The 16,097-nt window shown below is 45.3% G+C and overlaps 1 protein-coding gene across 2 annotated transcripts in view; it reads right to left on the bottom strand.

The window, feature by feature from the left end:
* Positions 1-10,481, bottom strand: part of RIPOR2 (RHO family interacting cell polarization regulator 2) — a 67,196-nt gene extending 56,715 nt beyond the window's left edge. For both annotated transcript variants that reach the window (XM_062487410.1, XM_062487418.1), the window contains exon 1: positions 10,353-10,481. In XM_062487410.1, the coding sequence (XP_062343394.1) occupies positions 10,353-10,413 (61 nt within the window). In that variant the 5' untranslated portion in view covers positions 10,414-10,481. The remainder of the gene's footprint in view (positions 1-10,352) is intronic.
* Between the last annotated feature and the right edge of the window lie 5,616 nt (positions 10,482-16,097).

The raw sequence follows: 16,097 nt of genomic DNA, 5'->3' as shown, positions 1-16,097 counted from the left end.
CATGCTGCATCTGTAATGTAATGAGCCCCAAGTGCATCTGCCAAATATTTGGACTGAGATTCCAAGGGAGAGGGGGTGGTCTGTAGCACAGAGAAGCTCCAACCAAACCTTCAGACCAGTACCCCCAGGCATCTCTTGGGGAGGATACATGTTCCTTGTTGGTCCAGCCTGCCTTCACCTGGAGGTGACTGACCACTCATAGCAGTTATTTCCTCTAGGAAAGGTGAAGAGCAGCTTTGTGTGAGTGGATTTAAAAATCACAAATAATACATAAAGCAAATAAGAAGTGATTCTTTAGGGGTGTGTTCTGGCTTTGTGGCTGAGGTTAAATGACACCAGTGAAACCATGCCAGTTTTTGAACATCTGACCCTGTGTACTATTTTCAGTGCAGTGATTTTTGAAGTGATTAATGACAACAACTTGGCACTACTCAGAGTCTGGTGTTGCTGATTAAGCTAACTCTTCCTTGGCTCACAACAGACATCAGGAATAGAGTGGGCAGGAAGCTCCCCAGAGTGACAGAAGAGGCAGAGCACATCAGGACCTCCTGAGCTGTCTGTGTTTCAATGGGGAAATTAGAAAAAAAAAGCTATCGACGTCCAACTCCAGAGCTGAGCTCAGCAGTGCTGGAGTGCTCTGCTCCTCCTGTGGCTTTCTTTTTCTTTGAGAGTATTTTGTCTGGATTCTTTTCAATATTCCCACCCCTCTCAATAAAAATCAATAAATTAATTAATTAATAAATAAATTAATTAATAAAAAGTCATTAAGTGTTTGCTGGGATTGCTAGTGTGGTACTCCTTGCATGTGTTTGTAGAAGGATCTCAGAGATACTATCTGGTTTCAAATCTATCTACATCTATAAAGTATCTCTCTTCTCCAAAACCCTCAAGAAAAGGAAATCTATTATTTCAGTGTGAAGGCAGTGAGCAGGACTCAAAAACCTACGGGAGCTCTCAGCTGGCAAACTGCACTTCAACACAGTCACAACCAACTGCTAAAAAGAACATGGTGCCTTGTAGACAATATCCACGTTCACAACAGAGCTCTTCCTCTGCTCTGAGCTACCATGAAATGAGAAGAACATGAACAAGACTCCATTTATGCCATGGAATGCTGGCGAACCTTGTTAGCTACTGGCATCTTAATCACAAATTTGAGAAAGCCATGGGGCTCATGTATGAAATTTTATAAGCTCGTCTCCCTGAGGTCGTGCAGGCATCCTTGAAAATTTAATGTCTGTGTTAATGACATATATTGAATATATTCACAGAGCTTTTACCCATCATGCCAAGTCCCTCAGAGGGGTTGTCCCTCTCTCTTCTGCCACAGGTGGCTGTGACACCCCTCCAGGGAACCTCCCGGATATCACTCAGCTGCAGCGTACCTGAACCATAGGTGCACTCCTCAGGGAGTGAGGAGGGTTGGAGGCTTTTCACTCTGGTGTTACACAGCATGAAGAGAGGATCAGTTGCACAAAAGCTCATCATTGCAGGTCACTTCCCCTCAGGCTGGGCACAGAGAGGCCAGGAAGGCAGGGCTGGCCTGGGGAGCAGTCTGATGTGATGAAAGGGGAGCTTTTGCAAGCTCTTGTGTGCACTTCTATAGGCACCTCAGAGAGCTCTGAGTTTTTGAGGCAGTTTTGGGGTTTGCTTCCCAGGATGGTCATTTTACCGGGGATTTTGGGTTCAAGCATTTATTTCCCTGGACTATTTTGAGCATATTTTCTTTTCTGTGGAATGGGTTGTGGTTAACTGTAGGCAGGCTCACGCAATGCCATGACTTGGGCAATAAATCCAGGGCAGGGCTCTGGTTAGGACAGGAACAGTCTGGGTGCTTAGCTCCCCCACCACAGTGCAGCACAGCAGCACCAAGCACAGGTAGTTTTCCCAGTGAGGCATAACTAAAAGCATCACTGTGCACTGGGGGAACCTAACCCTGGCCCGTGTGGGTGTTACCTTAGCTACTGGATCCTGTTTAGAAGCAAAGATCATGTAAATATCGCTTTAATGGTAAGGAGCTGCTGCAGGGCTTCCTCCTTGAACCTGCTATCACAAAGATGAGTCTCCTGCAGTGGATCTGCCTCCTGTTGCCCTGTGGGTGGGAATGCTGGGCTGTGGACCCTGACAAGCACCAGCCACACTTGTGCCCACTGCTGCCAGGCTAGCACCAGGGGACTGTATGGTCAGCAAAAGAGTCCAGGTCTTCCACCAGTGAAGGATCCCTATTTCCATGCCGTGAATTGGCACCTGGAGGGGCTTCTTATTTCTACTCTTGCCCTCCCTCCTTCTCACACACACTCACTATTGACTAAGAGGAACATAAGGTAACCAGTTTGAGGAGCTAGAACACTAAATCTCAGTGAAGGCTGGAACAGAGGTCATTGAAAGTGTCCCAATTTGGGTGCAGCCAGATGTGTTTATCCACCATCATCTGTTCAGGCAAGGGCTGGTCACAGTGGGCTTTTCCCAAAATACCAGTTTATTTTCTCACTCTCTAGGGCTTCCTATCTTTCTACTTCATTTCTTGTCTTCCAACCGTTTTATCAACTATTAGAACTCAAGCTCTGCATCTCTGAACTTTCCAGCTCCCGGACTACCTTGCAATTAAACCAGAGTAAGCCAATGCCAGCCCCCAAAAGTTATGCAGCCTGAAGCCCTTTATGCTCAGGATTTCCACAGCAGTTTTGCTTCACCTGTTTTCTGGTTGCCAAAGACACAGGAATATCAAGGACACTTTCATAGCACAAACCCTTGTTGCAAACCATTTCCTTGCTCCCGGATGCCAGATCAAGAGAATACTGCTTAAAATTCTGTGTGGCCTGACAACACCCCTCACCCCCACCAGCAATGCTGAGATACAGGAGAAATTCTGCTATCGGGAAATCTTCCCACCATCAACTTTTTAGTGCCTCTGTGACATTATCAAGTGCTTGACTACTCCCTCCCTCTCTCCCCACCCTCATCCATACACACAGACTGTTTTCACTCCTCGTCTTTTAACTCTGCACTTCCTGACCCGGTTGTTTTGTGCTTGTCACCCAGGGTACACCAACCACAAGGTTTTGGTTCAGCATCCAGGCAGGCGGAAGCTCATTTCACAGGCGGCTGAGCTGTGCCTCGAATATTAAAGGGGTTAAGTTGTTTACACCATCCACTCACATTAGCCCAGACAAATTTATTTTGTGAATTTTATGATGGGACTAAGTGACAAAAAGCTTGTGCTTCTTGGAACGCAGTAAAGATGCTATGTAAAAACAGGAGGTGGAAAATGTGTGAAAAGAAAGGCAATTTTGCTTCAGCCTTTGGTGTGACACTTGTTTTGCAAAACTGGAAGGTGCCCCAAGCACACCTGATCAGTGGTTTCTCTCTGGCTTGTACATACCTTCTGCTTTTCTCAGAGGGCTGTCTAAATGCCACTTGTTTATTCAACCTGGATTTTCCCCTCACTGTTGTTATTATTAGTGATCTAGAAATATCATCAACAGAACCAAAAAAGCTGCCTTCCAGAAGTGGAGAAGGAAACATCAAAAAAGATCAAAGGTCTTTAATTAAACAATAGGGAGAAAAGAAAGCAGAAAGTGTCTCTCATTACTTTTATTTTTTTTTTTTTTTTGGCCTCATGGGCTCAAACTTTTCTGCTTCATATATGGAGTATGATGCGCTGTTAAAAATAACCCTCCAGCTGCCCACGACAGCTGGAAATGCCAGAGCACTGTGGGTGGGTCAGTGTGGGGGCGCCTGGGGTGGGGATGGGCGTCTCACATTGACTCCTCTGACCACAAAAAGCTCTCTCCCCCGTCTGCATAACTCAGTGTCCACCCGTGGACCACAACCAAAATGAAACAGCTGCAAGAAGCAGGTGAGTAGAGCATTTAGTGTAAACAGGAATAATAAAAATGCTCAATACGACAGCACCCTCTTTTCCTTGCCATCCTTGTCCTGCATGTTAAATAGGTCTGATAATGCTCTTGCAGAAAGGTGCTTCAATCTGAGTTTATAGGACAAATATCTCACTTCAATCCATCTATCTGGATGAAACAGAAAGTGTTGCCTTGGTGATGGGACTTCTCATCCTCAGGGTTGCAGGGAGCATAGCACACAATTTCTCCAGGAATGCAAGATAAGCCAAAAGAACAAGTAGGTCTGGTAAGACCTGTAAACATTTTCAGGACTCTGATCTGCAGCCTCCCAGAAGTCAGGAAGGAGAAGCTCACATGCTTGATACATTGCAAGGCTGCTCATCCTTACAACAGCCTCCTGAACTACTGGGAACTGGTATGCTGGATAAAAAGTAGCCATGACAAATTCTTGGGGGTGAAAACCTAGGAAAAACAGTATCTCCATATATCTCTGAGGTAGGCATCTGCTGGAATACCGTACTAATATGAACATATCAGTATCCTTAAAAGACATAATTCTCTAAAAGTTGCACCACTTTGAAGCACTCTGTGGGAAGGGTTTATACCTGAGGGGTCTCACCAAAGCAGGGCTAGATACAGCATGGAAAGAAACCTGGTCCCATGGGTCACAGACAAGCTGCGACATGCATGTCCCCGTGTGACATTTTGACAAGCCACTGCAGTTTTATGTCCGAGAAAACCACAGTATCTAGTATTGCTTTAGGGAAAGACAGAAGTTGTTTAACCTGAATTGTTGCTGAATAGAGTCTCAACTCTAAGTCAAGATCCAAGGCTTTATCCTCAGTTTTCTCTAACATCTCTAACCTCATTATGTGCAGGCAGTGCACATAACCATGTACAGCAGCTACCTTTCGTTTCAACTAAGCCTCAAAGCTGGTCCCAAACCTCAGAACTAAAGCTCTTCTCTCTCTTACAAAAGACAGGCAGGCTTTACAAGGATGTAAAGGCATCTGGTGCAATTCTGAAGCACATCTTAAACATTTGATGAAGTTACTGTTCTCCTGGGAGCCTTGATGGGCAGCAGTGATGGAATGTATCTGCATGCCATAAGCAGCATGTCAGTCCTGGGCAAGGAAAGGGCCCTGGGACTCTCACACTGTGTAGTGCACCATCTAAAATGGGGCTCTGGTCTACTGAATTGGAGCACACACTTAATGAATATAATGAAAAAGACATAATAGAGGGCTTTTGCTCGCCCCCCCCCCCCCCCCCCCCCCCCCCCATTCTTTGGAAACACTCATGGGATTTTGTGTTGGCTTTGACCTGAGAGGGAGCTTATGGTTACCCCATGTACAGTCAGAGGGCATATACAGAAGGTGGGAAGTGGAGGTTTGAGGAGAGGTCAGTGTAGAGCAGCATGAAAATATCTGCAATAAATCACAGCTTTTCCTGTGCATTCTCAATTTTGATACTGTGGTCAGTGCTAACAAAATATTTGGACCTAATTCTCAAAGGAATACCAAGCAAACTTGGCAATAACACCAAATTGGAAGGATCTGTTGATTCCCTCAAGGGCAGAGAGGCCCTGAAGAGACCCTGACAAATCAGAGGACTGGGCAACCACCAACTGTAAAAAGTTCAACAAGGGCTGGATTCTGGACCTTGGATGGGGCAACCCTGGTTGTGTGTATAGTCTAGAGAATGAGAGGCTGGAGAGAAGTGCTGTGGAAAGAGACCTGCTTGATGGCAGGTTAAATCTGAGTCAGCAGTGCCCTGGCAGCCAGAAGGGCCAACCCTGTCCTGGGGGGCATCAGGCACAGCATCACAGCCAGGGAAGGGAAGGGATTGTCCTGATCTGCTCTCAGCTGGGGCAGCCTCACCTCCAGTGCTGGGGGCAGTTCTGGGTGACACAATATAAAAAAGGTATTAAGCTACCAGAATGCATCCAAAGGAGGGGAACAAAGATGGTGAAGGGCCTTGAGGGGAAGCCATATGATGAGTGGCTGAGGCCACTTGGTCTATTGAGCCTGGAGAGCAGGAGGCTGAGGAGAGATGTCACTGCAGTCACAACTTCCTTGTGAGGGGAAGAGGAGGGACAGGCACTGATCTCTTGTCTGTGGTGACCAGTAACAGGACCCAAGGAAACTGCATGAAGTTGTGTCATGAGAGGTTTAGGTTGGATATCAGGAAGAGGTTCTTCACCCAGAGGGTGCTTGGGTGCTAGAAGATGCTCCCCAGGGAAGTGGTCACAGCACCAGCCTGGCAGAGTTCAAAAAGCATTGGAACAACACTCTTGGGCACAAGGTATGACTCTTGAGGGTATCCTGTACAGGGCCAGGAGTTGGACTCAATGATCTTGATGGATCCCTTCCAACTCAGCGTATCCTATGATTCTGCGATATGCTGGCCATGTTTGCTGACTGCTTGCAAAGTCTGCTCATGGTTGTGTCTGCTTGATCTAGGAGCTCCTGCTGTCCTGAGCCTCTGGTCCCAGTCAAAGGCTGTGCTGGTGCAGTGACATCAAACCTCCATGTTAGCCCTCAGCTCTCCTCCCAGGGAAACCAGGGTCTGCCAAGAAAGCTGACTCATGCTCAAATCTCCCTCACTCTCTGGGCTTGGCTCCTCATCTTAGACAGTCAGGGAAAATCCACACCATCACTGCAGGCTGCACTGATGAGAGGAAGCCTAATGCTTGTGGAAGGGATTTGTTTTTAATGAAATATAACTGCAGAATCTCAGGCACTTAGTCACTAAAAATTAAACAGCATTTTCCCCAAAGTGTTTTGTCCTAACAAAATTGCAAGAGTAATTGAAGACACTTGCTTTGAGTTAACACAGTGTGTAGGACTTAAAAGAAATTAAACCTATCACTCCCTGCACTTTCAAAAGGCTAAAAGAATTTCTTTTTGAAACTTTTACACACTACAACTGTGCCCTGTTCAACACTGACGGCATTGCAGAGGAGAGGGAGTTGTGCTTCTCTGAACCTAAGCACAGTCACTTGCAAAATCTCTGCAAAACCTCTGAAGGAGAGAGCACCATGTCAGTGCAAGGCACTGTTGTTACAAAACATGACAAATAGCTAACAAAGTTTCTTTGAGGATGAACATTTCAAAGCTTTGAATATCTATTGCATTTTTGTGACCATAGTTCCAGCCTACTTTGTCACACCCAGCTCTGTGACTCCTGATTTCAATGTATAGTAAGGGAAAAAAATGCCTATTGAAGCACAAGTAAATGAAATTTGTGGAATTATGAATTATGCTGAAGAAAACACAGAAGTTTTCAACAAATGTTTTGGTTTACATTTGGGAAAATATCAGTTCCAATCTGACAGTCTACATCAATGGGAAAATATTTCCTTCTTGATCTTTCCCAGAAGAGATTTTAAAACTGTAATTTTGGGAAGAGTTATCATAGGAACTTCATGTTGATATTTCAGAAAACTTGAAACACCAGAGGAATTCCAGAGAGCTGTAATTTAATGTTGTGTCACTAATGATGCGATAGCCTGGCAGTGGTCTTTGCCTCATCAAGGAACAGCTGATGTAGAAGAGATACAAGCAAAATTAAAAGAGATGGAGTAAAATCAGTAGCAATCATTAGGATTTTAGAGAAAATAATTGTATTGATAGTGTACTCAGACTTCAGTAAGAAATAAAACTTGCTACTGCATGAGATCTTTACATATATAACCCAGCTGAAAAATCCTCAAGGATGCCAGTTTCTAGGGAGGACATACAAAGATTGGTTCTTCCCCATGGGACTGAACTATTTTTATGTCAGTGACCTGAAAGGGAACTTTAAACAGTGATTGACTGAATATGCAGAAGGCACAAAAATGGAGAAGTGGAAAACAGGCTACTTGAAGAAGTGAGATAGATTCATCTGCCTTTAGTATGGGCATAGCTGGGAGCAAGGGAGATAAGCCATCCTGACAGGATGGCATTGACTTTGTCCTGAGAAATTTGACTCTGAAAGACTTGAGGATTAAAGAGAAAAATCTGAGAAGAGCAGACACTCAAGTGATGTTGCAACCTGAAAGGACTTCAGCAGATCCTTGAACTGATCCTGATGTATTATATATGTACTTAAAAAGTATGAGTAAACATATCATATAACTTCTGGATCTGTCCCTAGTCTAACAATTTTAGAGCAGTGGGCTCCATGCTGTTGTCCACATCTCTCCAAGGGACTGGTCTCAAGAACCATGAAAACGCCTAACAGATTCAAATTCTATAAGGAAACAATCACCGATAACAGTCTGCTTGGCAAAGGATAAAAGTGGTCCGAATATTGCCTGTAGATAGTTATATAAGATTTTTATATGCACAAGCAATAGTGGGACATTAGCTATCCTGGACAGGAGGGAAACTAACTCCAAAACAGTAGACAGATCAGTGCTAAAAGAAGTAAAATGTAGCTGTCTTTAACTGTGATGGTAGCTAAGCCTTGGGATGAGTTAAAAAGGTGGACAGAGATTTGCCATCATCATTTTCCAAATCAAGATGGATGCGGAAAATAATAAAAAATAGCCCATGTCCTAAGAGCTGAGGTCTGCACTGAGCTGGGAATTCAGTGCTTGGCAAATCCATCTGGCCTGAAAATCTGCGACTAAGCTTTGGCTGTGACTACATTTTGGCTGGCTCCTAAGTCTGCAGCATGAGAGGGGCGGGGGCAGCCCTGTGACCGAAACTGGCCCGGCTCCTCCCTACTCGGATCCCACCCAGCCCGAGGGAGTGCACTGGGTCAACACCACTCCAGAAATAGCAGCCAAAAAGAGAATATTTCCTTGCTAACCCGTTCAAGAGAGAGGAGAGGGGGCTGAAGGGGAAGTCTAGCACTGTGCCTGTGTTGTTTGGGCTCTCCAGCTGGCAGGTTTGGAAGCCAGCAATCCCTCTGTCTGAGAGAGCAGCTGGGATACAACTGTTCCCAGTTATATGTAGGTGAATTGAAGAGGATGTCACCAAGCCATAGTCTTGTAGGATACCTCAGGTAGGGTGGGATCTCAGAAGATCATCTATTCTGGCCTCCTGCTCCAAGAAGGGTCATGCAGAGGTTTTTAAAATGTTCCTGCCTTTAAAAAGCAAAGCCTCCTCTAGCTGTTTCTGGATCATCCCTGCCAGAAACAACTTAGCTGAGAGGCTGGAACAGATTTTTGAAGTGGTGTATCATTGCCTTCAGATGACACAATATGTATGTCTACTAACCTGCCCACATTTCTCTCCTTCCCTTCTACATTTCTGATTAAGAACTTGGGCTAAAGGTTTCAGAAACAGCAAAGAAGCTTAAAAATCCACTGGCTCTTCAGAGCACTTGCAAATGCCCATATAAAGTCAGAGCATGTGGATGACTATCCTGGGAAGCAGCATCCACCTTGATTGAATGCAGGATGCGGCAAATGCAACTCTCAATGCCGGCTGATTTGCCCACTGGCATGAGGTGTTTCCTGGACTATCAGGATTTCTTCCACAATGCAAATGCACTGACCTCTCCTTTCTGCAAATTCACTGCCCTTCTGAGCCCAGACTGGGATACAGGGTGAGAAGTGGGGGCATAGAGACGTGAGAAATGTATTTGAGTACAGAGAGAACATCATTGAAAATGCCTTCTTTTCTGAGCTGGTGCCTTTCACTGGGGCTCAGATAACTAGATTTGGCACTATTCACTGCTAAGTTTTCCATACCAACCGCAGCTGAGCTTTGTTTAAAAGAGGCTTGCTGAAGCTGTGCTGAAAATGAGTTTAAAGGTTCACAGTCTTTGGAGTGTATCCAGGCAGCTCTTTGTGCCTTCAGCTCCCTTAGAAACTGTGGAGAGCTGGGAGCTGGGAGAAGATTTGCATGAGCAAGTTCTCCCCCCTGGCTCAAGTGCAAAGGGGAGCAGTGAGCAGTGGCAGAAATTGAGCAAAATGGGCCAGATTCTTCCTCCTCCTCTGGACCCTCTCATCTGCGTTTTTGCTATTTTGACTTGACAGCACTCAGTACATGTGCATATGATAGTACAGGATGCAAGCAACAAGGAATCAAGCACCAGGAGAAGCAGTTTTAGGGATAAGAAATTATGACACCAGCTTTGTATCCCAGGTTGTGGCAGCTGGAGAGGAGGACGCTAATTCTGCTCAGATAATTTAAGTATCAAGTGACCTTTAGCCCCTGTTAAGAGCTCCTACTACTTTAACAACAGCTGCACCTGTAGTGTTGAACACCCAATGTGCTACTTTGCACAGTGCAGCCACTGTAGAAAATACACTGGGTGTCCCACCAGCTTTCTTCTACAGTAACTTCCTTTAAGCTGCTGAACCAGTGTGAAAGTATTTTTATTGTATCTGTGGTCCCTTTGTTCTCCATTCTCTAAGGAGAAAAAGAGTCTGGTCACCCTGTGACCTTGAAGCCCACAGACAACTTCAGATTTACACAAGAAATACCACCCGGGCTAGTAACTGGTCTCTAGTCTGAGTAGGAGAAGGATTAGTTTAAGAAAAGATGACTTTACCTTCCCCAAAGGAATCATCTTCTTCTCCGGGTGCAGTCAAATCTTCTTGGGAGTGCTGCATCGCAGCAAGGACACAGCTCAGGGCACAGCCAGAGTCGAGTGCTTGAACCTGTTCCTACACTACAGCTCGACTGTTTCCTTTCACCAGTTTCCTAAATATTTTGGTGGTAACAACTTCCGCATCTGCACGTATGAAAACAATCTCATTCATGGAAATGACGCCTCTTGTTTTTACAGTCAGCCTTTGAGATGAGCTTTGAGGTGGGGTGTCCTTACTGCTGAGAGAGAAGTTGATTTTGAGAGCAGGGGAGGCAGGACAGGCTCGAAATGCACCCTGCCCGGTTGCTGAGTATGGCTGAGTGCCATAACTGCACTCAGCGGCAGCCCTGTCAGCCCGGGGTGTTAAAAGTTTTGCATATGAATGGGAATGCTTTCTGGTGGCAGAGATAGAGCCGGGGAACAACTCACCCTGCCCAGACTGCAGAGCAACATCTTCCTTTTACCCCAGGGACAGTGTGACACGAGGAAACCCCCAGTCTCTCTCACTGTCAGTTCATGCAACTAATTTTTCTCTTAGCATGGCAGCAGTGGCATCCCTTTCTCATCCACGCTGGGGTGGCCCAAAGCAATGGACATGTAAACAAAGCTGGAAAACCAGAGGTGATGGCAGTTGTCCCATGGGCAGATGCCCAGGCAGGGACATAACTCTCACAGTTACACTCATTTGAGTCACAGTCTGTGGTACGCTACCAAACTTAAAGACCTTCCTGATCAACTGTACAACAGAAGAACACCAAATTAAAACTTGCTGTATGCCAACAACAGGCGTATTTGAGTATCTCTGTCACTACTAATTCAGCATCACACTGGTCTGTTCTGTCACTGTGTTTCTTGAACTTTATAAAGCAAGTTGACTCCTTTGTGTCAGGTCCCTCAGTTTATGAGAGGAGCTTACCTACAAACTAACTTACTCTAAACTTGTACAAAAATATGTTTGGCCTTTAGGTAGTGTCTGAGCCTTGCAAAGCCCTGCTGTCTTAACTCAGGGATACTTCATATATATGTCTGTCCACTGCGGGCCTAGCACAGGCAGTCCCATACAGCTCTGCTATCAGAAGTTAGAATGCAATGACAGTAAACCTGAACTGAGCAGCGATTACTCAGTCTAGTAATTGCATGTATCACCACACCCTTAGAAGTGAGACTCCCAGCACAGCAGCCGTGTTCACTGCTGCTTCCGGCAGATGAATCACAGATATAATGAGCTCTTCTCTAGTTATTATGTTGGGATTTTTTAAAGCTCTCCCAGTGGGCTGTCTGCAAGGCACTGCACAACTTGAACTAAAGTGGGGACAAGTCCATTTGAAGCACCTGATCTCACCCCAGCCCAGGCCATGTTCATTAGCAAATCCTATGGCAGCACTTTGGTCATCACAGGAAGGTGAAAAGACCCTTCCCAGTTCAGGCATAGCCTTCCTCCGGGTGCAGGGTCCCTGGAAAGTGGTGCTGCATCCCACCTGCTCATGCTTCCCCCTCACTGTCATATCAGGTGTCTTGGTTGCACAAGCTGTGAGCTGTTGCCTTGCCAGGGTTGGGAAGCTGTGTTTTCCTAAGTGGAGGTGGTTGAAGCCAAGGCCATACTGGGACTGGTTTTTAGAGGGGCATTGTGGTTTGCCCGCTGGGTTGTTCCTCTGCCACAGCAGCAAGACTCCTTAACTAACTCAATTTCCAGGAGACCCCCCTCATACTTGGCTTTGCTTTAAAATTATACTTGTTAAATACCCTGCAGACATGAGAGCTTGGTCCAACAGGTGAGAGAAGAGGAATTGTTTCTGGTCCTGCTGGACAGCCTTTGGGATGTCACTTGTCCTTTTCTAGACGTACTCTCTCACCCTTTTTCTTGCTCTGCTTATTTGAAATTATTTTTTCAGGCAAGGACCATCTCTGATTAGATAGTAGCTGCTCCCTATGGTGCTCAACGAAAGCATACCTCTGCCTCACTACAGCTCTCCTGCCGTGGTGCTGAGTAGATAAAGAAAGTCATAAAAAGAGAGAAAGACCATTATCCAGTGATGAGGAGAAGCAGAGAAGAGGAGAGGATCAGCAAGAGAGAGAGGTATGAAAAGAGGAATAGTAAGAGAAAATGAAATGTAAAATGAAAGCTGCAAAGGAGAAGCACCAGTCTGGAGGGAAGGAATTCTGGCACAGAAGGTTGGGACTTCTCGAGGCGCTGCCTCCCAGGGTCAGGGCTGGGAACCCTTCAGCTTGCAGAGGCTGGTGGGACCAGCATGTGAAATGATTTCTGGGGCTGAAGGAAAGGAGAAGTGCTGAAGGAAGGACACCCACAGGGTGTATCTTGTCTTGAAGTTTCCTGGCAAGACCTACTGCTGGCAATGGGCAGCTGCTGCCCATGGATTCCTTGAAACAGCAGGAAGTGGCTGGCAGAAATCTTGAGCCCTCGGAAAGCCAATGGCTAAACTGCCACAGGGTGCTGTGGAGCCTGTCAGCCTCTGAGGAGAGGGGTGGGCCAGAAGAGGCTTCTGCTCTGTTGAGGAAACTTTTTGGGCTTGATTAGAATAAGTTTCAAGTTGAATCATGATACAAGTACAGATGTAAATGCTGAAATCAGACAGACAGCCCAGCAGGAAGAATCACAGAGAAAATACAGCAGTGCTAAGTTTCCTGCTTTGTCCTGCAATTGGAACTCATTTGTAACTTGGGCATGGGAAGTTTTAGCCATTTACCCCTTCCTTCAGAAACGTGAAGGAGCAGCCACACTGTGCTGGTTATTGCGGCAGCTCCCTTTTATGCTGCATTTCCCTGGGACTTAAAGCTATTTCCTTACCCACTGTTTTCAGTCAGCCTCTCCGGATGCCTGTTACCTTGACAGCCCTTTTTTCTTTTATTTTCAGGAATTAAAAGGCATCAAAAGCTGTCCTCTGTCCCGAAAACAACTGTCACCAGAATTAACACACCAGTCGAGCTGGTGATGAATGGTAATGACTCAGCCTCCACTGCAGATGCACAAAGAGGAGTTGCTTTGACTCGTTCCTGTTTGCCACATGGTCCCTTGACAGCAGCCTCACCTACACGGCTTGCACCATGTGATGCTCCTCCAGAGACCTGTCCCCCAGGGGAGCACAGTGCTCCTTCCCTCGAGACAGGATAAATTAACATGGACAAAAACAGTCCACCTCACATAGATGCCCAGGTTCCCCTTCTTCCTGCTCCATCTTTGCCTTTGGGGCAGCAGGATTTTGCCCAGGCAGTTTGCCTTTGCTACTTACTGATCTCAACCATCACCCTAACAAAGCTACCTCCTTCCTGCTTTGTTTTGTAGCACATCTGGGGTTTTCCCCTTTTGTACCCACAAGAAGTATTTTTTTCTCATTCCTGTTGTTCTGTTCTGAAACACAGTACGTTCTTCTCACCTGTTAGCTTATATAGCACTTCACACCAGAAATAAAAGACCCCAATCAATTTTGCATCCACTGCAAAACTCTCACATGCATATTTTTCATGTAACCACATCTGATGCTGCTCTCAGAAAAAGCCACCACCCACTTTCTAAGAACCTGTCAAAAACAAGGGTGGATTAAGCAAAAGGAGACAGCTTCTACAGCAGCTTCTTTAAATTACTCCAACCTTACCTTTCTACCCTGCAACTTCGTGTACTAGAATTTCTGATCCAGGAAAAAGTCAAGTGTTCTGATGTTTTATTTCCAGATACAGGACTAAAGCCATTCCTAATGAAAAAGAAGTGTAAAAAACTGTGCCATTTAGAAGTTTTGGAGTTGTTTCCAATTCAGCCCTACCTTAAATTACCAACACCTCCACAAGCAGTGGAAGGGATGAATTGGCCATTTTCTATGTCTGAAAAAAACTCTGCCCTATTCACATCTCCTCCTGTTGCAGCACTAGAAAGATTCTCAGGATACAGAAAGTTGAGGGTCAGAGGGGTAGCTAGTGCCCTGCTTTGTTCTGAGGCTATTCTGGGAGTCAAGATTACATTTGGTGGGATAATCTACATGGAAAACAAGGAGGGGAAAAAGTGATAAAGGAAGGGCAGATGACTCTGAGGTGGAGACAGTATGAAAGAGAATGTAGAAAAAGGTGGCTGACACTGGTCAGTTTGTGAAAGTGAGTGTTCACATGCATTTGGAGTACTTGTAAAAATTTTGCTCTGGATATTGCTGCCGTGTCAGTCCTCCAGCCAAACATGCTCCTCAGAAACCTGATAAATAGAGTTAAAATACTTGTCTAGTTTATTAATTCATTTGCAAGTTACAGGGACTCCAGAGACTTAGATTATGTTTAGACAGTCTGTGTCAATGTCTGAGTGAGCTTAGTATAATTTTTTCTTTCCAACTCTTGAAACTTTTTGCACTTTTTTTTTTGCCAAAAAATCTAAGCACTTTTAAGTAGGGATATTCAGTTCCAGAGAAAACCTGGGAGAATTTCTCCCTTTTACTGTCCAGAAGGAGAGTCAGCAGGCCAGGCCAGTAGAAGACATGACTCACTGCACACAAGCTCACAGACGTTAAGAGCCCTGTACACAAATCTTCACAAGGCTGTGAAATATACACCGTACATTTCGGAGAGCTGAAAAAAGGGCTGGCTCCAGGAACCATCCACACAGCAGACAGGACATAGTTCCTTAGGACCCCTGTAGTACCTAAGAAACCATGGCACACATGTTGTTCGTGTTGTTGGTGCCCTACTGGTGTCTATTCATGTTCCCCACCCCGCTGCGAGTGGAGAACCCATTGCATGCCCCTTTTTTTCATTCCAGTATCACTTGGCCTATTATCTTCTCATAGCAAAATATTATTTCAGTTCAAAGGGAGGAAGCAAAGCGTGCTGGATGAAACCCCTACAGAATGAATATAATCTTGAAAATTGTACTCAGTTAAGTAGTTCCCAAGTGGCTCATTATCCAAAGATAAGAAAATGGTCAAGCATGATTTTGTGGGGCCCAGCCTTGGATCTGGTATTATTCAATATATACTTTAATATCCTAGATGATATTTAATATCCCAGAATAGATATGATCACACTCATTACAATTGCAGATGCCAGGCTTCCCAGCATATGTACAATGGAGGACAGAATTAAAATTCAAGCTTATAGTGACAAACTGGAGAAGCAGTCTGGAAACAACTACATGCAAGAGAATGATCTGTGAAGTTCTATGCTCCAGCAGGAATAATCCTTATAAATGCAGGCTGAGGGATGGCTACGTTAGTAGCATGCTCTCAGAAAGAAGGGAGGAGGCAGCAAAAGGGGATTCAGCAACAGAACCCAAAACCAGCAGACAGCTTGCCATCACGTGTGAACAAAGGCAGAGACACAACATAATTCAGGCAGTGTTTGAGGTTAATAAGGCCTCTGCCAAGGCAGGGCACCGCTTTCTGACATCTCAGTTCAAGGAGGATAGAGACTGTTTGGTGATTGGCTGTTCCTGAGGGGAACAACCAGACTGTTCTGATGGGTAGGAAATTGGAATTTAAGGAAAAGGTTGGAGGAACTGTAGCTACTTCATTTGAGGGAGAGAGGACAAATACAGGAGATAAGAGCAGTACTTAAGCACTGTTCTTCACCTTTGTTGCGAACAAGGTGTCAGGAAGTGAGACTGCAGAATGGAGGAAGCAAATGAGGAAGCAGATTAGGTAGCAAACAAGCAGAAAATTAGAAGAAGTAAGTTAGGAAATACCACTTTCCAACAGCCAAGACAGTGAAGCAGCA

This window comes from Cinclus cinclus, chromosome 1 (genome assembly GCF_963662255.1).
Source record: "Cinclus cinclus chromosome 1, bCinCin1.1, whole genome shotgun sequence".
Classification (NCBI taxonomy): domain Eukaryota; kingdom Metazoa; phylum Chordata; class Aves; order Passeriformes; family Cinclidae; genus Cinclus; species Cinclus cinclus.
The sequence above is the reverse complement of the archived record's forward strand: the minus strand, read 5'-3'. Positions and strand labels throughout refer to the sequence as shown.